Raw genomic sequence first — 22,343 nt, forward strand, 5'->3', positions numbered from 1 at the left:
ACTGTACCAAATAGACCAGCATAAAACCAGCACTAACCAGGAAAACCAGTAAAGATGTGCTTGTATATACCTGAAATATAATATCAGGTATACATGAAATAGCTTATATCTGGAAAAAGGGCAATTATCAGGCATAAAAAGTGCTGCATATATTTTTTTCATAATAATTTATTATTAAAAATAATGCTAAAAACATGAAATTATAATTGTAATAATTATAAATGCAATAACACACTGAAAAGACACATTGTTTAGTAATTGTTTAATGATTTTTCGTGATTCACTTCAAACTTCTCAGGTCGGAAAATATGGAAATCTGTATAAATATAGAAAAATGACATCCCTGATTTAAAATTAAACAATTAGCTTCTGAGAAACTATAGTAAGTAGGAAGTCTTATAATCTTTCTGCATATACGTTTGGATCAAATTTAGCAAGTGTGAAAGTAAACCACATGCTCCACTCATATGTGGTTTGAAATCCTATTTAAATCTCATTTCTGGAAATCTGTTTCAGTCTGACCGCTCTCATTGGATTTTGTGTAGCTTTTTTTCTTATGTCACTTTCTTACACCATGCAAACATGTCAGACTTTGCGGAAACAAGGTTCTAGCTAACATCTACAATGGCGATAGTTTACTGTGGTTTAAATCTATAGCATTTTGGATATCAGCTCAGATTTTAAACCACTACACCACACCACCTCATAAATGTCATGAAAGTTAGAGAGAATAAAAATCCCATAGTATAATTATGTATTTCATTTTATTTTTCTTTCATTCAAGTAGAGGACCCAGCAAAACTGTCCAAGCACAACTTTGTTTGGCTGTTCAAACTCTGCCGTATATATAAACGCTTCAAGTGACTATTATAACTTGGATTTCAAAACCATTTGATGAGACCAAAGACTAATGAAAGATACAGACACATGCCATGTTCGGCCTAGATTCCTGTCCGGTCACTGCCGCAACCAGTGCCAACCTAACTAAACACACATTGCTTGATGTGAATGATATAAGACAGCTTGTAGTGCAGCCCTGGCTTAGCTCTGTTCAAAAGCCTAAGGAGCTGACTATGTAGACCGAATTTAAAAGGATTATAAGAGCGCTCTGATCACAATCAATGTTATTATTGTAAACAAAAATTATTAAATATTGGTAAAAGTACTCAATTTAAAATAAATCAAAGCTGTTTGAAAATGTATTAAGTCTGAGTCTGAAATGTATTAAATCTGAGTCTGAAGCACATGATTCAAGTGCACTTAGGGTGTGTCTAAATCCACCTTTGTTAGTTTAACGAAGGAAAAATAACGGTCTGTGCGCCAGGTGCATGGTCCAAAAGGGTTGTACCTATTCTCTTAATGAGTCATGGGTGTGTTTTTGGGCGTGACGTGCAATAAACCAATTAGAGTCTCATCTCCCATTCCCATTAAAAGCCATTTACGCTTGCATCATGGCTGATTCATTGTGTAATTTGTGTGCTTGTCCAGTAGAGCCCTGCACGGGCCTCAAATCTAGGCCCTAGCCCGGCCCTGGCCCGAGACGCTGAGGCCCTAGCCCGGCCCGTGTCCGTCAGCTTATCACAATTCTCGGCCCGAGTCCGACTGGAGCCCGTGTTTTTTTTTTTTTTTTACATTGTTGCAGCCATTAAAATAGTTCTGTTTTGTTTTTAATGTCAAAGTAGATATATTTCTTTCGTTTCTTTATTAAGTTAATTTAGAAAAATGTTTAGAGCATTTTTTTGTTTGTTAAATTAAAGTTTTATTTTTTTTAAGTGACGACCAAGCGGCCAGCGGCCGACAGTAAGTTAACCGCATATTTAATCGATTTAGTCTCTCAAATCAACTCTTGGCTTGTCTTGCCTATAATAAAATGCATAGATATAAAACACTTCAAGCATCACTATGTTAGTTAATTTCGCCTACTATTACCACCACAGTAAAGGGCATTTTGACGAGCTGAGGCAGGCTGATTCTGCTTGCGGCTCTCGCAAACGGAGATAAACAAATAAAAATAAAAAAAGAACATGCAGGTTGTCTTATAGCCTACCTTACACCTACACAAAATGAATATAAATCCGATCTTCAATTCCTGTGGTATATGCTCATTTAACGGAGTTTACAGCAACGAAAGCATAAGATTAGATGCATTTTATTCAGCAGCTCATTTCAAATTCAAAGACCACATAAGAGAGAGAGAGAGAGAGCGACCTAAGCTCACTGGTAAGATAATTTAGTCATTTCGCAATCAGATAAATACCTGTTCAGAGAAAACGAATGAAGGAACCAGTTGTGAAAAGGCCAGAACGCCGGGTACACACTGCAAGCGTGTCGTGAGCGTCTCGGCTGCGTGGCACGTCCGTTTTTATTTCGGCTCCCATGTTAACCGGTTAGAGCTTGCATACTGCCTACGTCGGTCCAAGCCACGCGGAAAATACGTGCATGCTTCAAATAGAAGATAGGCCTACGCCTATTTTCACGCGACACGCGAGCATGTTGGAAGCGTTTCCAGGCGAAATATAATAGGAAAAGATGTTTATATGCCATTTTGAAACGAATACATATTAATAAAAATGACATTTTCATGTTTGAAAGTCTGTAGGTTAACATAAATGCAGATATAGGCCGAATTGTAATAATAAAAAACAACATAATTATCGATTTTGAAATATTAAACCTGTATAGAACGAAATATTCTGTAGCCTTTTGCCGTCAATACCATGGATATGGTAAGCTATGGGCCGGCTACTGCCGACGTTGTCTTTGCTGTATCAATAGGCAATATATTTATATTTAACATGAAGTATAGGGCTTCCCTGTACATTAATAGCAGCAGACGCCCCGCGGATGACACGCAACAGAAACGCCACGCTTACAAGAAACGCGCGCTGCTGCTGCTGGCGCGGACTCTGAACCTCTGAACACTGTGCGAGCCATATCTTGACAGTCGCGTTAGCTATTATGGTCTCGTGTTGTTTCCACCAGCAGAACATCTCATTGTTGCTTTTAATTAATAAAATAAATATAAAACGAAGGAGATGCCTAAAAAAGGCCCGAAGCCCGGCCCGCGTTTTAGGTATGACGTGAAAATTGGCCCGAAGCCCTAGGGACGTGAAAAAGTCGGGGCCCGTCGGGCTCGGGCATAAATGCAGGGCTTTATTGTCCAGAGAGAAATTCTTTTATTTTTAATATTTAAAAATGTTGTGTGCTGCTGCCCCTCCCTGTGTGTAATAACACAAAAATACTGTGCTATTGACTTTAGACCAGGTTTTGTTGGTCAATGGCACAGTTACCTCAAAATAGCAGTGTCCCAACAATGCGCCAGAACACACCTTGTTTTCAGACCAGCATGCCCATTTTAACCCTCAAAAGACCTTCATTTAACAGCCCTTCTATGGTGCTTCATGGACACGAGGGTCTGATGTGTGATCCCAATTTTGTTTATATATAAATAATATATCAGAATGTTCAATAAAATAAAAACTATCAATTAAAGCATTTTTTTATTGATTTACCCCTAAAAGTACCATATTTGTATGTATGAAAAAAAAAAAGTATATATATATATATATATATATATATATATATATATATATATATATATATATATATATATATATATATATATTAATTTAACTTAAATAAAAAAAACTATTCCAGTATGTTCAGAGACAAAACCTAAAAATGTGCTGACTTTTGTGACATCTGGTGACCTATGTTGGTATAAATTTAAACTTTTCAGTAGCCGCTAGATGGCAATAATAGTACCCAATGGCTGCAATAAGCATAAAGGATGAACTTTATACACTAATGTTTAATGAATTTAACCTCTAAGTTAAAATTGTAAATAAAAAAATAAAAAAACATCTTTGTTGTTTTAGACTATACAAACATGCCAAACCATGCTTAAACAGGACGTGAAAATTATAACTGCATCAGGATAAAACTCACAAAAAACCACTTGTGTCGCCTGGTGTTGCATTGTGCCGGTGTATGATAAGGCCCTCAGCGGCTCAGCCTCTAAATCCCTTCTTTCCAAGAGCCTGCTCTGATTGATCAGACTCAGATGTCTCAGTCCGTTGTGATTGGTTTACCGCTTACAGCGAATGTCAGAAACAAAATGGCCATCATATCTGAATTTCAGCACAAGTGTTATGAACAATAACAATGGCGTTGACATTACTGTATCAATTAGAGTCTACATGCTTTGGTAATGCATTTAAAGTGATTTGCTTTCGCAGCGCTGAAAAAAGCATCTTGTTGACAACATGAACAAAACTCTTTCAGGCTTCGGCTACACGTACAGTGATTTTAGGCGGGTCAAAGTAAACGATGTTCAAGGGCAGCCAATGAATACCACAAGCTGGCATTATGCAGAGCAGGGCCGAGTGTTGTGGAGCTGAGCACGGCCGCTGGAGTGATTGTTATACAAACACACCGCGAGTACTGGGACTTTTATTATGACGGGACGGGACACAGTCACCGGGCGACTTCCGCTTTTTCCGGTCATGATTTTAAGGTAAAGCAGCTCTGTTTATCATATTAGATACATTTAAGTGTGTTTAAAATGATGTTATGACGTTACTCTGTGCGTTCGCTCGGCGCTACTGTGACATGTTCACACTGCTAAGAGAAATGCGCTTCTGCAGAATAAAACCGAGGGTAACACAGATATGACGCTATTGACAGGCGACTTGCTCAAACGCTATGCTGAAACGTCCCGGCTCCTTGGTTAAAATAGCAATTTTCTCACAATTTACAAATATCTGGAAACATTTGGGATAGTGTAAGTACTCAACTGAACAAAATATATAACACTGGCCTAGTGGTTTTTGGATATTTTACTGCAAAAATACTACATAGTGCACCTTTAATATCTGAAAAAGCATTATTGTGGCACTTTAAAAGAAATGTCAACAGCAGATAAAACATTTATTAAAACTTGAAAAATTAAACATTTAAAAAAAAAATCTTTACAATTTTAATAAACTATAATAGAATATAAAATAGCACTGCTCTAGATATAGTATGAAGACTGTTCGAGGATATAAGATATGCTAAGCTATTTTGTCAAATTTGCAGCGAAAACAATCTCACATTAAATTGTAAACAGCATTTTAAGATGACGCCAGATGCGAAAAAATTTAAATTATAATTTGAAATATCCATAATAAAAACAATATTTTAGTATCAATAAATCCAAACAACAATTAAAGCTGCACTATGTAGTTTTCCATCCGCTAAAGGGCGCCTATTCAAAACAAAGCTGGAGCAAAACTGGAGTGACTGTTGCGCAAAACACATCTCGCGAGCACCGGGACTTTTATTATGATGGGACACAGTTGCGGGCGTCATTTCCGCGTTTCCAGTCATTAGTAATGCAGGTAATGCAGCTCTGTTTATCATATAGATACATTTAAGTGTGTTTAAAATGATGTTACTCTGTGTGTTCGCTCAGCGGCTGCTGTGACATGTTCACACTGCTAAGACTAAAGCATTTCTAAAACGGAAACTAAGGGTGACACAGATATGACACAATTGACAGGCGACTCCCTCAGACGCTATATGCTCCGACGTCACAGCTCCTTGGTTAAAATAGCAATTTTCTCACAATTTACAAATGCATTTGGGATATTGTAAGAACTCAACTGAACAAAATATATAACACTAGCCTAGTGGTTTTTGGATATTTTACTGCAAAAATACTACACCCTGCACCTTTAAATTATTAATATCGAAAATACAGTAGCTAACGGACTATATTTGTGCAATGTGTTTTATGCTTTATAGTATAGTGTCATTAGCAAAATGCTAACATTAAGTCATTTAGTCAAGATGCTATTTCAGTTAGGATGCTGCCTTACAAGGTTGTCTTTGTAGATTGTAGGTAACTCACTAGATTTTGGAACAGAGCCCATATATAGTTCTTTTGTATAACAGACCATCATTTGTACATCCACTTAAAGATGCCATAGTTTCTCACTACTTCACAACAGGCTGTCCTGATTTATTGCTGTCTTTCTTTGCCAAATACATGGAGGCCTATGAGCACCGATGGGACACGTCCTTGGCTCGATTATTTGTACACTCTTGCTATTTAGCAGGGTGGACTTTGCAGTCTGAAAACGAGTCTTAATAACTAATCGGAGAGCAAGCCAAGAGGCAAGTCAGAAAGCTGGCTGATGCACAGCCGATCAAGATAAGATAAAACAGGCAAGAAAAGATGGGCTCTTATCGCTCTCAGACGGCACACAGGTGAACATCCGCCTGGAACAACAGATTGCTATACTTACAAATAGTGTCCAGTCCAGACACCCTATGCTGGAAAATTCAATTAAAACCAGCTTCTGAAGATGCAGTAGCTGGTTTTATTTTAGCATGTCTTAAATGGTTACTGGCTAGTCCAAGTTGGTTGACCAGATAGACTATGTGATTGAAACCATAAACCACTTTGGTGATCTGATAAATCACCTAAAACAACTTGCACCAGCCTTGCACCTAAAACAACTTGCACTTGCACAATAAACAACTTAACAACACTCTAAAAAGTGCTGGGTTAAAAACAACCCAAGATGGGTTGAAAATGGACAAACCCACAACTTGGGTTGTTTTTAACCCAGCACTTTTTAGAGTGAAGAAACCATGTATAATATATGCAATATAATTAAAGGTCCTGTTCTTCGCGATCCCATCTTTCCAACTTTAGTTAGTGTGTAATGTTGCTGTTAGAGCATAAATAATACCTGTAAAATTATAAAGCTCAAAGTTCAATGCCAAACGAGATATTTTATTTAACAGAAGTTCCCTTTCGAAGCCTACAGCGAACGGCCGGTTTGGACTACAGCAGGAAGTGCAGGGATGTAATGACGTCACTAGAACCGTTTGTTGACTAACCATCCGCCCACAAGAACACGCAAAATAGGGGACGTGGTCTCGTTGCTCTCCCACGTGGAGAAGAGTGCGCATTCAGCGCTTGCATCTCCCCGTTATGGTAAGAGGCGGGACCTTACCGGGCAAAGTGCGCTAAGCTGCTGTCCAATCACAACACGGGAAGTGCTGGCCCAATCAGAACTCGTTACGTGTTTCTGAAGGAGGGACTTCATAGAACAAGGAAATCATCAGGCCGATTTTAGGACAGAGAAAACAGCGCTGTGCAGATAAGTAAATTGTGTGAAAAATACTTATATATTGCACACTGTAAACACAATCAAGGCTTCAAAAACACACAAAAAACGGGACCTTTAACATTACACATATTAATAATAGTTTGTGTATATATGCACAATATCATGGTCTAAGATGATAATTAGCTGGGTCAAGTCGGTTAGATGGTTGATTAGATGGACTGATCGCATGATTAGGACTGGTAAATTATTTTTTCTAAGGGAGGGGAGACTCAATTGAGCTGATTAACCACATTTCCAAGCAGTTTGAAGGGGTCTGACCACTAAGCCAGTATGACCTGGTTTTTCTGGCTGGAACAGGGAAATAATTATGTTCCTTTTTAGCTTTGATCATGACGCTAGCTGTTAGCTGGAAAGAAGGTAAAAGAGGGGCTCAAGTAAAAATAAACAGGAGGATGAGAGATTCATTTGTTCTGATTAAAAAGCTTTTCACAGAGTGGGAAAAAGCAGTGGTAGAGGAAGGAGCGAGAGGAACTTTGCCTGTCGAAAGGAAAGCAGAAGATCAATAGAGAGCAAAAATAGGCATAACAAATGGACTCATAAACATTCAGGTTATATTTGGCTTAAGAGTTTCTGATGATAAATGTCTTGAAGATTTTGGTTCAGATTAGACAAGTGATATGAGCATGTACCTGTTACAGATCAATCTCAGAAACTCTCTGATCTACAATCGCGTCTAGACGTTAAACCTCGTTCTGCAAAAAAAGGATAGCGTTAGACCTGAAATATACTCTACGCAAAATGAAAAACACAATGAAAACGAATCAAAACAAACCACCTGTCTTGGATTTCTCACTGAAAGATAGAACTAAACAACCCACTTCTACATCATATACAAACCTGACAGATAATGACTACTCGTGCTCTAAAAGTGACACAACATGAATTAAAGCGATATATAACAATCAAATATAAATATAAATCAAATGTATTCTAGATTTTACAAACAGTCTCTATTCTAGTTAAAAGAAGCCACAGTATCCCAATAGCAAACAAGAAATGAAGCGAGTCAAGTTTCATCAATTGGAAACCAATGATAGTGAGACTTTGTTACTTACACAGCTTCCCTAGAGGCGACAGCAGTAATTGAGGTTTGAGAGGTTGTTATTTCAGAATTGAAAAAGGCCTCCGTAGACTAACAAAAGTTGCATAATATGATTTAAGGCTAATATGAAGACTAAACTGAAACACGAAACAGAGCACCACAAAACTTGAACCAACTTGTCCAGCAAGTGGATCAATTATGAACGACGACGCCAAGAGGGTGCCACTCCTGTCAGCTAAGAACAGGAAACCGAGGCTGCAATTCACACAGGCTGACTAAAATTGGACGATAGATGACATTGCCTGATCTGAAGAGTCTCAACATTCAGATGGTAGGGTCAGAATTTGGCATAAACAACATGAAAGCATCAATCCGTCCTGCCTTGTATGAATGGTTCAGGATGGTGGTGGTGTAATGGTGTGTGGGATACGTTCTTTTCACACTTTTAGCCCTTTATAACCACAGTGTACCCATCTTCTGATGGCTACTCCCAGCAGGATGCACCATGTCATAAAGCTCAAATCATCACAAACTGGTTTCTTGAACATGACAGTGAGTTCACTAAACTCAAATGGCCTCCACAGTCACCAGATCTCAATCCAATACAGCAGCTTTGAGATGTGTTGGAACAAGAGATTTGCATCATGAATGTGCAACCGACAAATCTACGGCAACTGTGTGATGCTATTATTACAATATGGACCAAAATCGAGGAGGAATATTTCCAGCACATAGTTGAATCTATGCCACAAAGTATTAAGGCAGTTCTGAACGCAAAAGGGGGTCTAATCCGCTACTAGAAAGGTGTATCTAAAAAAGTGGCCAGTGAGTGTATCTATATGTGAGAAAAAATAAATAAATAAATTAGGTTGAATGGCACAAAAATTGTTTAGAAAAATACAAAAGTAAAAACCAGCAAAAATTATTTAGAAAGTAACAAACAGTTGTTTTTTACAACTGGCATTAGTGTTGGCATGGTTTAAATCATGGTTAAAAAAATAGCTACACTAACTTTTCCATCCGCTAGAGGGCGCCTATTCAAAACAAAGGCGTAGTTTTATGACGACAGGTTTGAGCGCAGAATCTTGGGACATGTGGTCTTCACCTCACAGCCGGTGGAAAAGAATTGGGATAGGACTCAGAAATCAGGTTCATGGACGTGATTATTAACGTTACTGTAGTATGATGCAGAGAAGACCCAAATGTTGTGGAGTTGAGCAAGGCTGCTGGAGCAATACACGGCTCACAAGAAGCGGGACTTTTATTATGAAGGGAGACAGTCGTCGACGCCATTTCCGCTTTTCTGGTCATGAGTATGCGGTAACGCAGCTCTGTTTATCATATTAGATACATTAAGTGTGTTTAAAATGATGTTATGATGTTACTCTGTGCATTCGCTCAGCGGCTGTTGTGACACTTGTTGCTCGAGTAAAGCGGCTCTGCAGAATAAAACCTTAGAAACCGAGGGTTACGCAGATATGACTCAATTGACAGGCGACTTCCTCAGACGTCCCGGCTTCTTGGTTAAAATAGCAATTTTCTCACAATTTACAAATAGTTGGAAACATTTGGGATATTGCAGCAAACTCTTTGTCCTAATTCTCTGAACATAAAATCCATGTATAACAAAAACATCTATTGCTGTTTTGCTCTTTTAACCCAAAAATGAGTGCGTGTAACTGTTATAGAGTTCAATGTCTCGCCACTGCAAATTATATTAAACACAAATTAGACTTCAAAAGAAGATACAACGTATGAATGCAAGATACTGTCCAACTAATGTCTAATGTAAAATCTGAATCCTAAAGTAAAAGCAGTTTTAAAACCACTGAACCTACTAGGAGACTTCTGTTAAAATCTTCACAGATTACACTGACACCAGCCTGTATCCACATATCGTTACCATGGAAACCTCATATTCAAGCGGTGCCGCAGATGTATCAGGCTGCATTACCTAGAGCTAGACCTGATGGGAAACTAATCAAGGTGTAACTCCCGTAAGGTTAATGAACCCAGGTCCCTGTCAGTAATGAAGTGCTCTGGACATGTTCCACAGCTTTTATGTGGAGAGCTTGGTGAAAAACCACTGCCTGGCTGCAGGACATACACCCTTACTCTTTCATTTGTGCAGACCATAGTCTTGAACATCCGACAAGCCCGTCACAGCTGACGAACGGCAGTTGCAGGAGATGGACACTGTGTGCTAGACACGTACACTCTTGTTGAGCATGTATCATTTTGAATTCATAACTCGCCCTGCATCTTATTTGCTGACTGAAATCCAATACTTGTTTCTTTTTTTGTGCCTGTTTTGCCCTATTACGTCACACTTTATCAGAAAATATGATGCTTTTTGTAGCATTTTTGGTTTCGACAACAATTTGTGAGGAAGTATTGTACATTCTCCTTCAGTCACACGGAAACCTGCTGCAAAGACATGATTCCTGTCTTACTCTGTATTACAAATATCTTTTACATTTTCAGGCAATTTTCATTTTATTTTATACAACATTTATTTTTCACATTATTTTACGCCAAATACTGATTTCAAGAATTAGTTCAAATTATGGAAGTCGGTTTCCACCACAGAATTAAAAAAAATGTATGATTGAAGGTTTTATGACTTTTTTCTTGCAATACTGTTTATAGTGTGTATAAAAAAGGCTGATATAAACTCCCAATTATCAAAATTGTGAAATATAAACTTGTGAGTCAGAAATGCAAGATATAAATTCAAAATTGGGAAAAAAAGATGAAATATAAACTAAATAAAACATTTATTTGCAACCTTTTTATTTGATAATTCACATTATTAACATTTCCCCCCGCAATTGCTTATTCATGTCACATACACTGTAAAAAATATTGTTGGTTTAACTTAAAAAAGTAAGTAACCTGGTTGATTTAAAAAATGTAATTTATTAAAATAAAAACAATTTAGTTGGTATAATGAAGGAAATGGGTTTAATAAATAGAAACTCAAAATATTATTGTATCTTAACCACTTAAGAAAAATTGATAAATCATGAAAACGGCACAATCTGGCATGTTTCACTGTGTCATCACAAATAAAACACACAGTTATGCTTAAAAATCTTTTAATAATCTTTTAATAAAACTCTAATTTGAACTCAAAATTTGAAGTCAACCAGGTAACTTATTTTTTAAATATTTTTTTTACAATGTATCGGACAGCTGCAATAACCTTTTTTATTTTCCACAATTATGGCCAGTGACAGAAGAAAATGGAAACATGACACATATGTGCTTGGACCTCTCCTCTTCTCCATTTACACTACATCACTGGGACACATCATACAGGCACATGGCGTCTCATACCATTCCAATGTAATGATCCCACAGTAGCTGCACGAATCTCAAGCTGACTGCCGGACATCTCGGCATTGATGAAGGAACATCCCCAGCAGCTACACCTGGCAAAAACTGAGCTTCTCGTCTTCCCTGCCAATCCGACTCTACAGTACGATTTCACCATCCAACTAGTTCATCCCTTCAAGGTCGGACAGAAATCTTGGCGTAACCTTTGATGACTAGCTGTCCTTAAAGACCACGTTTCAAAGACAGCTTGGTCATGCAGGTTTGCTCTGCACATCATCAGGAAAATCAGACCGTTCCTAAAAGAGCATGCAACACAGCTTCTCGCCCAGGCCCCTGGTAATTTCTAGGCTTGACTACTGCAATGCGCTTCTGGCTGGACTTCCGTCGCGTGCGATCAAGATGATTCAAGTGATTCAGAACGCAGCGGCACGTCTTGTTTTCAAAGAGCCCAGAAGGGCCCACGTCACACCTCTCTTCATCTCTCTGCACTGGCTACCACTCGCTGCCCACATCAAGTTGAAGGCGTTGACGCTTGCTTACAGATCCACCACAAGTGTCTACATCCCCATCAGAAGCCTTCCCTTGGCAAAATAGTGACAGCTGGTGGTACCACCACAGAGAGGCATGAAATCCCTCTCCAGAACATTTTCATTCACTGTTCCTTGCTGGTGGAATGATCTCCCCACCTCCATCCAGGATGCAAAACAACATTCAACATTTTGTGAGCACTTAACCTCAGCTTCAAAAAAATATATGTAATAATTTTTCCTCGTTTGCCTCCCTATTCTAGCATATGCTACTCTAAGCAATGTCCAAAACGTAGTATTTCCGGGACTCTCCGGGATATTCAGGACTCTTCCTGCATTCTTCAGTAGTAAGTCGCTTTGGATAAACGCGTCTGTTGAATCAATAAATGTAAATATGTTTTCTGCTACATTAGGTGTTTTACTACTGTACATCCAAACAGTGACAGAAAATGACAGATTTGGTCATTAAAACCTTAAAGGTGCCCTACACTGTAAAAAATTTTTGTTGGTTTTTGTTGGCTTAACTTAAAAAAGTAAGTAACCTGGTTGCGTTAAAATGTTGAGTTTATTGAAATTAAAAATTTGAGTTGATACAATGAAGGAAATTTGTTTAATAAATAGAAACTCAAAATATATATATATTTTTTTATCTGAACCACATAAAAGTTTGATAAATCATGAAAATAGCACTATTTGGCATGTCTCACTGCGTCATCAGAAATAAAACACACACAATTACCCAATACGCTTACAATATCTTTTAATAATATTTTAGTAAAGGTTGTCGAATCTCAAAAATTTTTCATTGTATTAACTCAAAATTTTAATTTCAATGAACTCAAAATTAAGGCAACCAGGTAAGTTTTTTTCAAAAAAAATGTTTACAGTGTAGAATGAAAAATGTAATTAAACTTGCCATTGTGAAATAATAAGAGATCAGTACATGGACATCACATTACGTGAGTCTCAAACACCATTGCCTCCACCTTCTAGTACATCTCGTGCATGAAAAACACCACGGAAAAATAAGTGATTCTCAACATAACGCCACCGGTCTAGTGCCTTTTATGGGTCTTGAGAGAGGAAATGACATTGGTGTCAATGGAGGCCTTTCAGAGCCAAAGGATTTCAACAAAAATATCTTCATTTGTGTTCTGAAGATGAACGGAGGACTTACGGGTATGGAATGACATTAGGGTAAGTAATTAATGACAGAATTTTCATTTTGGATGAACTAATGAACTAAAGCCTTTAATATTTGGCTTCTTTTGTTATTCTGATAAGAGCATTAAAACTGAGACTTTTAGGATATAATTTTACAAAAATCTTTATTCTTATTTTGTGGAAAAACTGTACATGATGAAATGAACTCATCATTAAATTAGGTCATCTTAGGCCTTTTTTGCAAATACAGGGCAAACCTAGCTGGGATGTGTGATAGAGCAAATCATCATGTCTTTTTTCTCAAGCTACAGTGATGCATCCCAACGTTCACCAGCAAAGGAAAACCACAGACACAGTAAAGACAATCTGCACATCATCATGCAACACATCGTGGAGAAGCAGATGCAGAGCTATGAAAATCCTCCCATCATAAAATAATTCCCAGTGGAGAAAAGAGTCAGTTCACCAAACTTTTCGGCTCTCTCATTGATGTGTGCGTCCATCCAGAGCTTGACCGCCTAAAGTCATCAATCAGCTAATCAGCTGCCCAGAGGCAGGCGGATCTCATGCGGCTCCAGATGAAGTCATGGGTAAACCATCAGTCCCTCCCTGCTGAAGAGTCGGCTATGTGTATAATTTTATATCATAAGCTTCGCAAAACAAATGTCAAAATAATCTCAGGTCACATCATCTGTTATGTCCCAAAGATGGCTAAGGGCATGAGGGAACATAGCATTAAAAAAATAAATATATTCCCAGATCTTTTAACTCTGGGAGACATTAAGTGGCGCAGGTGCAAAAAGAACACAAGAGCAAAACGGAGGTTAAATGACGTAAGCGCTCTGAGTACGTAACCTCATCTTAACGGCAATAAAAGTAATTGTGCATTTCATAAATAGTGTTTTTTTTATGCTTTTAATAAGTGTTAATAGTGATTTGTTATATTAGGCTTCTGTATGGATAAAATCTGAGTAAGGATATTCCAGTAAAAAAAAAAATGCTTACAATACTTTTATACACTTGCACTCAACAACTCAGTGTAAGATTTCTGCTTTTCAACTTTTCTGAGAGGCTTGTACTGTTCTGTCTAAAACTTCAACTACAAATAAAATATAGATTATTTATTTTATAATAGTCAGTCGTGCCATTTTTAGTTTCATTGACTTCTTTCAATGTTCTGGGCTGCATTTCCCGAAACCTTCTTAACTCTACGTCATTCTTAAGTTATACCTTAAGGTATCCCTTAACGTTAATATGTGTTTCCCGAAACGAACTTAGTTAAGAATACCTTCTTTAAGTCATACTTTCGTAAGGTTGGTCTGGACCACTCTTAGCTATACCTTATCACTATTAAAAGTTAATTCCACTAGTGGCCACCACTGTGAAAAAAAGCTTCTTTATATGTCAGTCTATCCGAATATAATTCCGAAGTTGTAATATACACCCAGTGTTCAATTAGGCTAGTTGAATAGGTTTTTTTTTTTATTTTTTTTTTTTTTTTATGCAAGGATTAAAATTGTTATACGAAATTTCATAAATTTCTTCGTCATAAAATTTCATTACAAACACTAATGGTTGTTAGCTTTTTAATGATATTATCCAAAGGTACATCAGCTGGCAAACCATTAGACAGGAAAGGCTTAGGAGCCTATTTAAAGGGAATGATTGTGGAGGGGAGTTTAGTCAAACTTTGGCAGCGAGGCAGCGAATATAATTGTGCTAAATCAAAGACGGCGCTGTCCGCGGAGCCATTTAGTGTATGTGCACTATTTCATATGTGAAAACTTTAGTCCCTGGCTACCATGTCAGAAGCTGCTATTAAAAATAAATTTCGCCTACCACGACAGCAAATTCAGCAGCTTTTAGATCTTGTTGGATCAACTTTGTCGAGACAAACTGGACGGAGCTCAGCTACTAAAATCAGCTGCTGGCGGCTCTTCTCTTTCTTTATTTTTTCTCCGCCATATAGTAGCAGCTGATTATATGTTTTGCGTGTTGCGTTTTTATTGAGTAGGCCATCTAATAATATAAATTAGTTATTTACACAATAATGTGATGCAGCTGCTGCATGGTCAATCATCCCTGGTTGTGGATTAAATCAAGACACTATGGAAAATATATTGTAATAATTTAAATGACGCGTGATGCTCATGGTGCGGTTGAGCATGAGATTCCTGGTTCGTGCACTCATTTCAGAATTATGTCAAATTTAGGTGCAATTTTGTATGATAAATGAAAGTTCAACTATTTCTGAAGTGTTTCTTTTATAAAGAACATAATTTTTTCGCATAACACAGTGAAACAGCCCCTGCATAGAGTAAATAATCGATTCTTGAGCCATCGATAGAAGCCAATTCAGCACCGCCGCCACGAACAGCACCCGCTTACGTCGCACTTAAGAAGGTATACCTTAAGCAACCTCCTAAGGTATAGTTCGGGGAACACACCTAGAAATGGTATACCTTCAGTTAAGTTATACCTTTAGAGTCTTCGTAGCGCGCTAAGAGACAACGTTATCGGGAAATGCAGCCCTGTTTAGTTTCTATTCATGGTTTTCTTTGGCACTGTTTAGTTCTAGGATGTTTCTCAATATGCATTCTTGTCTGTACTTGTGTTCTTGTGAAACGCCATCAAATCGCTGCACAAGTGCTGTTTTAAAAGGTGCCCTAGAATAAAAAATTGAATTAACCTTGCCATAGTGAAATAATAAGAGTTCAGTTCATGGACATCACATACTGTGAGTCTCAAACACCATTGCCTCCTCCTTCTTATGTAAATCTTATGCATGAATAACACCACGGAAAAATAAGGGATTCTCAACATAACGCCAACTGTGACGCAATCGCTGGGATCATTAATATGTACGCCCCAACATTTGCATGTCAGCTAATGTTCATTGTCAGGCGGTACGAATCATCGGGACTGCAGGTAAACAAGCAACACTCAAGATAATGGCAGCTCTCATGGACACAAATGTCATGTTCCAGGCTGTGCCGGGGACGTGAGGACTTTTCATACCATTCCCACATATAAAAAATGTCAACAGTCATGGTTTATTATAATCGGATACCGCAACAATTTAATTAAAAATCGTTCATTCGACCCATTTCAAGCAAGCTTCGCTCAGCGTCTTAAACTGAAGAAACGGGAAATTACAACTAGGCTATATTCCTGCAAGCAGTAAGTAGCGATTTATCCACTTATTGACTGTTTAAACAATTTCTGATTAAATTGAAAGTTTCTTACAGAGACAGCATTGTGTAAATAACGCAATATGCTAGTACAGTAACAATAGGAACACCAAGTACCATGTATAACCAAAACACCGGATAGTTTACTTGGTTTTATTTTTGATAGAAAACTTGGTTTTCGGCTTTAGGGGAAAGAAGAGCTGTAGCAAAGTTCGATATGATAAGGAAGGAAGAGGACAAGGGGTCGGCTGGACGGTTGATGCTGTATCTTTATTAAACTCAATATCTTTGCCACCACACACTGTGGTGTGGTATCTCAATGAACAACGATCGCTCAGTCACTTCCGGGTCGGCACTTCCGGCTTCCGGTAACTCAGTCTCTGTAAGGGGGGTTTGGCATCAACCGTCCGGGCTCTCTCTCTCCTCGATCTCCGGTTCCACTGATGTTTTATCCCCTCTCCGCGCTCATTACTAGAACAAGAGACAGGTGTTATTAATCTGCTTCCAACCCACTCACGTACCGCTTGTCCCGCGGCTCTCTCTCCCGCTGCAGACCTCGCTGAACCACGCCCCCCTTGCCACATACCCCCACCGCCCGACTCAGGCCGGGGAGCCGTCCGGCCTGCAGCCCCCCCCCCCCCCCCATTTCTGGAGAGGAAGTCGGCCACAGCCATCTGAGCACCCGGCCTGTGGACCACCTGGAACTTAAAAGGCTGAAGAGCTAGATACCAACGAGTGATCCGCGCGTTGGTATCCTTCATGCGGTGGAGCCATTGGAGAGGAGCGTGGTCCGAACAGAGGGTGAACTCCCGCCCCAGAAGGTAGTAGCGGAGGGTGAGAACGGCCCACCTGATGGCAAGGCACTCTTTTTCGATGGTGCTGTACTTAGCCTCTCTCTTCGAGAGCTTACGGCTAATGTACAGCACCGGCCGCTCTCCCCCCTCCACCTCCTGGGCCAGGACTGCGCCCAGCCCCCTGTCCGACGCGTCAGTCTGCAACAGAAAAGGGAGAGAAAAGTCAGGGGAGTGTAACAGCGGCCCGCCACATAGAGCAGCCTTAACTCGGGTGAAGGCCTGCTGGCACGGCTCCGTCCATTGGACCGTATCTGGTAGCCCCTTTTTAGTAAGGTCAGTCAGAGGGCTGGTGAGGTCCGAATAATTTGGAATAAACCGTCTATAATATCCCGCCAGCCCCAAGAACTGCCTTACCTCCTTTTTGGTCTTGGGCCTCGGACAGGTTGCAATTGCGGCGGTCTTATCAATTTGGGGACGCACCTGCCCATGACCCAAGTGGAAGCCCAGATACCTTACCTCCACCCGCCCAATTGCACACTTCTTCGGGTTGGCCGTGAGCCCCGCTCCCCTCAACGACCTCAAGACCGCCCGGACATGCTGCATATGCCGCTGCCAATCGTGACTGTAAATCACGATATCGTCCAGATAGGCAGCAGCATATGCGGCATGGGGACGCAAAATCCTGTCCATGAGTCGCTGAAAGGTAGCGGGTGCCCCGAACAAGCCGAAGGGAAGCGTGACGAATTGGTGCAATCCGAACGGCGTGGTGAAGGCCGTCTTTTCTTTGGACAATGGAGACAAGGGGATCTGCCAATAGCCCTTCGTTAAGTCCAATGTCGAATAAAATCGAGCCGTGCCCAGCCGATCAAGCAACTCGTCAACCCGCGGCATTGGATACGCGTCGAATTTCGACACTGCGTTCACCTTGCGGTAGTCCACACAGAACCTGACCGAGCCGTCGGTTTTAGGAACTAAAACGATCGGGCTCGCCCAGTCACTGTTGGACTCCTCTATTACTCCCATATCGAGCATTGCCCCTAATTCTTCCTGAACTACTTTTTTCTTGTGTTCAGGTAAGCGATACGGCCGGCTGCGAACTACCACGCCCGGCTCGGTCTCGATATGGTGCTGAATTAAGTCGGTACGTCCCGGTAGGGGCGAGAACACGTCGGCGAATTCCGCCTGTAGCTTTGAGAGATCAGTGAGTTGGGACGGTGAGAGGTGATCTCCCCCAGGGGCCAATGCGACCGATTGTGCTTTGATGCTCGCTTCTGGCCCGAGATCATCCTCTCCCCCGATCACCGTCGCCAACAACACTGATTCCACCTCATTCCATTTTTTCAGGAGGTTGAGGTGATAAATTTGCCGTGCCCCGTTCCTATCGGACCGTATCACTTCATAATCGAGGTCTCCCACCTGTCGTGCGACCTCAAACGGCCCCTGCCACTTCGACATTAATTTAGAGCTCGATGTAGGGAGTAATACGAGCACTTTCTCTCCCGGTGTAAATTTGCGTAGTCTCGTACCCCTGTTATACGACCGGCTTTGGCGGTCCTGGGCTTGCAACAAATTCTCCCTAGATAGCCGCCCCAAGGTGTGGAGTTTTGTTCGCAAGTCCAGCACATATTGAATTTCGTTTTTGGCCAAAGAAGGTCCCTCCTCCCAAGTTTCTCGTAGGACGTCCAGCACCCCCCGGGGCTGTCGTCCGTAGAGAAGCTCGAAGGGGGAAAACCCCGTGGAGGCTTGTGGGACCTCCCGCACAGCGAATAAGAGGGGCTCTAACCACCGATCCCAATTTTTGGCGTCTTCCTGTACGAATTTACGGATCATGGATTTAAGTGCGCGATTAAATCGTTCGACCAAGCCGTCTGTTTGTGGGTGATAGACGCTTGTCCGAATCGATTTGATGCCCAATAACCCGTATAATTCGCTTAGCGTGCGTGACATAAACGCCGTGCCTTGATCAGTGAGGATTTCCTTCGGAATCCCCACTCGGGAGATTAAACGAAACAGTGCGTCCGCAACACTCTTCGCCGAGATGTTGCGGAGAGCCACTGCTTCCGGATATCGCGTTGCGTAGTCCACGATAACTAGCGCAAAACGATGTCCGCGTGCGGATCGCTCTAATGGCCCGTTGAGGTCCATCGCAATTCTCTCGAAGGGGACCTGCATTAATGGAAGGGGGCGCAATGGCGCTTTTGGGGAGGCCAGTGGATTCACCAACTGACATTCAGGACAAGACGCGCACCACCTGCGCACATTGTCGTGAATGCCTGGCCAAAAAAATCGGGTCATTAAACGATTCAGCGTGGCCGCCTGTCCCAGGTGGCCCGCCATTGGGTTAGAATGAGCCGCCTGGAAAAGCATTTCCCGGCGGCTCTTTGGTACTAACAACTGGGTTGTATCTACCTTTGTCTGAGCGTCTTGGGTCACTCGATACAACCTGTCCTTAATTATGGCAAAATAAGGATACGTGACGGGCAGGGCGGGTTGAAGGGACTGACCGTCGATAGTGCGGACCTGTTGGAAAGCATGTTTTAGGGTATCGTCCTGAGACTGCTCCAGAGGAAAGTCATCGCGGTCCGAGAGAATCAGTCTCTCGACCCCGCTCGGTTCCTCTGAAGCCGTTTCCGAGGGCCCCGTATCAGTCTCGCCAACCTGCACCCGCACCGCCCCGTTCCTAGCCTGGCTCCCCCAAGCGGCATCCGCGCATATCGACCCCAATAACGCCGGAAAGGCGGGCCAATTCGTCCCCAGAATTAGCGGATGCCGGAGGTGGGGACTAACCGCCACCTCAACACTATGATTTTCTCCCCTGAACTGAATCGTGACTGGTACAAGCGGATATTCCACCACATCCCCGTGCACACACCGCACCTTAACCATGCGGCTTGTATCCAATGCCCCAGGCTGCATCAGGCTTTGATGGATCGAGGTTTGGTTACATCCTGAATCCACCAAGGCCTGATATGTACCCCCCTTGATACTCACAGGAACTTGGTACTCTCCTGCTTGATCAGGGGTGGTCCGCTGGACGTCCGGGACCCGGATCATTGTCCCGATATCCATCATTGGACATCGGTCCACAAAATGGTCCGGGTCACCGCACCGCCAGCAGGCCAGCCCAGGCCTGCCCGCCGCCCCTGCGGCGGGGAGTGGGTTGGAATATGAGCGCGGAGGGGGGGTGGAACCGGAACCGATATCCCCGCCCGACCCCAGCAGCCCCGCCCCCCTGGGCGGGGCCCTCGAACTCCCGTATTGCCCTGGGCCCATTCCACCCCGACCTCTGGGGGGAATACGAGGGGGCCCTGGAGGGCGGGACCTAGGGAGAGGGACAGGAGGAGAAGGAGAGACAGAGGGGGGAGAGAAAGAGGGAGAAGTTAAACGGGGTTCGCCGACCCCTGGGCACGCCACCAGATGGTCCTCCGCCAGGTTGATGGCCGTCGTCAGCGACGTGGGCCGGTGGCACTGGACCCACTCGGCGGTCTTCTTGGGAAGCCGAGCGATGAACTGTTCCAGTACCACCAGATCGACGATGTGGTCCACGTCGCTTCCACCGGCCAATAGCCATTTGCGGCAGGCGTCCCGGAGCTGGTGGGCCATCGCGAAGGGCCGGCCGGTCTCCCCCCACTCAAGCGAGCGGAAACGCTGACGGTGTTGTTCGGGGGTCCGACCGACCCGCTGAATGATGGCCCTCTTCAGATCGTCGTAATCCAGGAGATTCGCCACCGGCAGTTGTTGGGCGGCCGCCTGGGCTTCTCCGCTGAGCAATGGAATAAGGCGCACCGGCCACTGTGCCCGGGGCCACCCGCAGGCCTCCGCCGCTTTCTGAAAAAGGTCTATGAAGGCCTCGGGATCGTCCTGTGGCCCCATCTTGTGTAGGGGCACGTGGACCGGTGCGCTGGCGAGCCCGGCGGCTTCGGTGCGAACCTCCCGGTCTATCCAGCTCCGGAACCTCTCGCGGTCCTCTTGCTGGCCGCGGACGATGGCCTCGAATCGACGCTCCTGGTCCGCCCGCAGCTCCAGCATGGCCTGATGTTGATTCTGGTGGAGGGCCGCGAGAGAGGTGATAATGTCCGCAAACGGCGTGGCGGAGGGCGTTGGAGTAGTCATGGCGGCGGCGCGGTCCTACTTCCTTCCCGGGTTTCGGCACCACTGTAGCAAAGTTCGATATGATAAGGAAGGAAGAGGACAAGGGGTCGGCTGGACGGTTGATGCTGTATCTTTATTAAACTCAATATCTTTGCCACCACACACTGTGGTGTGGTATCTCAATGAACAACGATCGCTCAGTCACTTCCGGGTCGGCACTTCCGGCTTCCGGTAACTCAGTCTCTGTAAGGGGGGTTTGGCATCAACCGTCCGGGCTCTCTCTCTCCTCGATCTCCGGTTCCACTGATGTTTTATCCCCTCTCCGCGCTCATTACTAGAACAAGAGACAGGTGTTATTAATCTGCTTCCAACCCACTCACGTACCGCTTGTCCCGCGGCTCTCTCTCCCGCTGCAGACCTCGCTGAACCACGCCCCCCTTGCCACAAGAGCGTTCGTGTTTGCGGTTGCCAGATTTCAGTAAATTAAAGCCCCCAATCAGAGCTTTTCTATGAAAAGAATACTATCCGGTGTTTTCCATAAACATGTCCAATCTTGCAACCATATGCACGCGAGCTCTCTCTCGCACGAGGATGATCTGAAAACACCAATAAACAAGTAAGCTGCATTTCAGCAATGTCCATTTGAGATTTTCTGCTTAAAGTGTCATTCAGTCGGTCTGTGGTCTGTCAGCACGGTCAGGACTCACGAGCCGCTTCACTGAACTGCTGTGAGCTGTGAGCTGCGGAAATAAGCCAATCAGAGCAGAGCTCAACATTAATATTCATGACTCTTCCAAATAAGGCAAAAACATTACACAATTTATAGGGTTGTAAATGGACCTGTAAAACTGTATCTGGACAATTTTTGCCCTTTAATAAGCCCCATCAGAGAACAATTTAACGTATTGTTTCAACTCATTCTAGGGCACCTTTAATTCAAAGTTCACATCCAGTCAAGTACAGTTCAAATTCCCGGATGTGTTCCTGATCCGCCGTTTTTATCGAGGATG

General features: G+C 42.4%; 2 protein-coding genes across 2 annotated transcripts in view; both read right to left on the reverse strand.

Annotated features, from left to right (window-relative positions):
• The window catches only part of adamtsl3 (ADAMTS-like 3), a 244,317-nt gene that overhangs the window by 152,595 nt on the left and 69,379 nt on the right, over window positions 1-22,343 (reverse strand). The window lies entirely within an intron of this gene.
• LOC137076187 (uncharacterized) lies at window positions 16,746-21,770 on the reverse strand. The gene is made up of 2 exons (XM_067445130.1): window positions 20,233-21,770; window positions 16,746-16,918 (listed from the first exon to the last, which is right to left on the reverse strand). The coding sequence occupies exons 1-2, from the start codon at window positions 21,352-21,354 to the stop codon at window positions 16,916-16,918; spliced, it is 1,125 nt and encodes a 374-aa protein (XP_067301231.1). The 5' UTR covers window positions 21,355-21,770; the 3' UTR covers window positions 16,746-16,915.

The sequence above is a fragment of the Pseudorasbora parva genome, chromosome 1 (genome assembly GCF_024679245.1).
Source record: "Pseudorasbora parva isolate DD20220531a chromosome 1, ASM2467924v1, whole genome shotgun sequence".
Lineage (NCBI taxonomy): Eukaryota > Metazoa > Chordata > Actinopteri > Cypriniformes > Gobionidae > Pseudorasbora > Pseudorasbora parva.

Bases quoted from the DNA above. Each gene is read 5' to 3' on its own strand.
- LOC137076187 (XM_067445130.1), bottom strand. From the start codon at position 21,354: ATGACTACTCCAACGCCCTCCGCCACGCCGTTTGCGGACATTATCACC.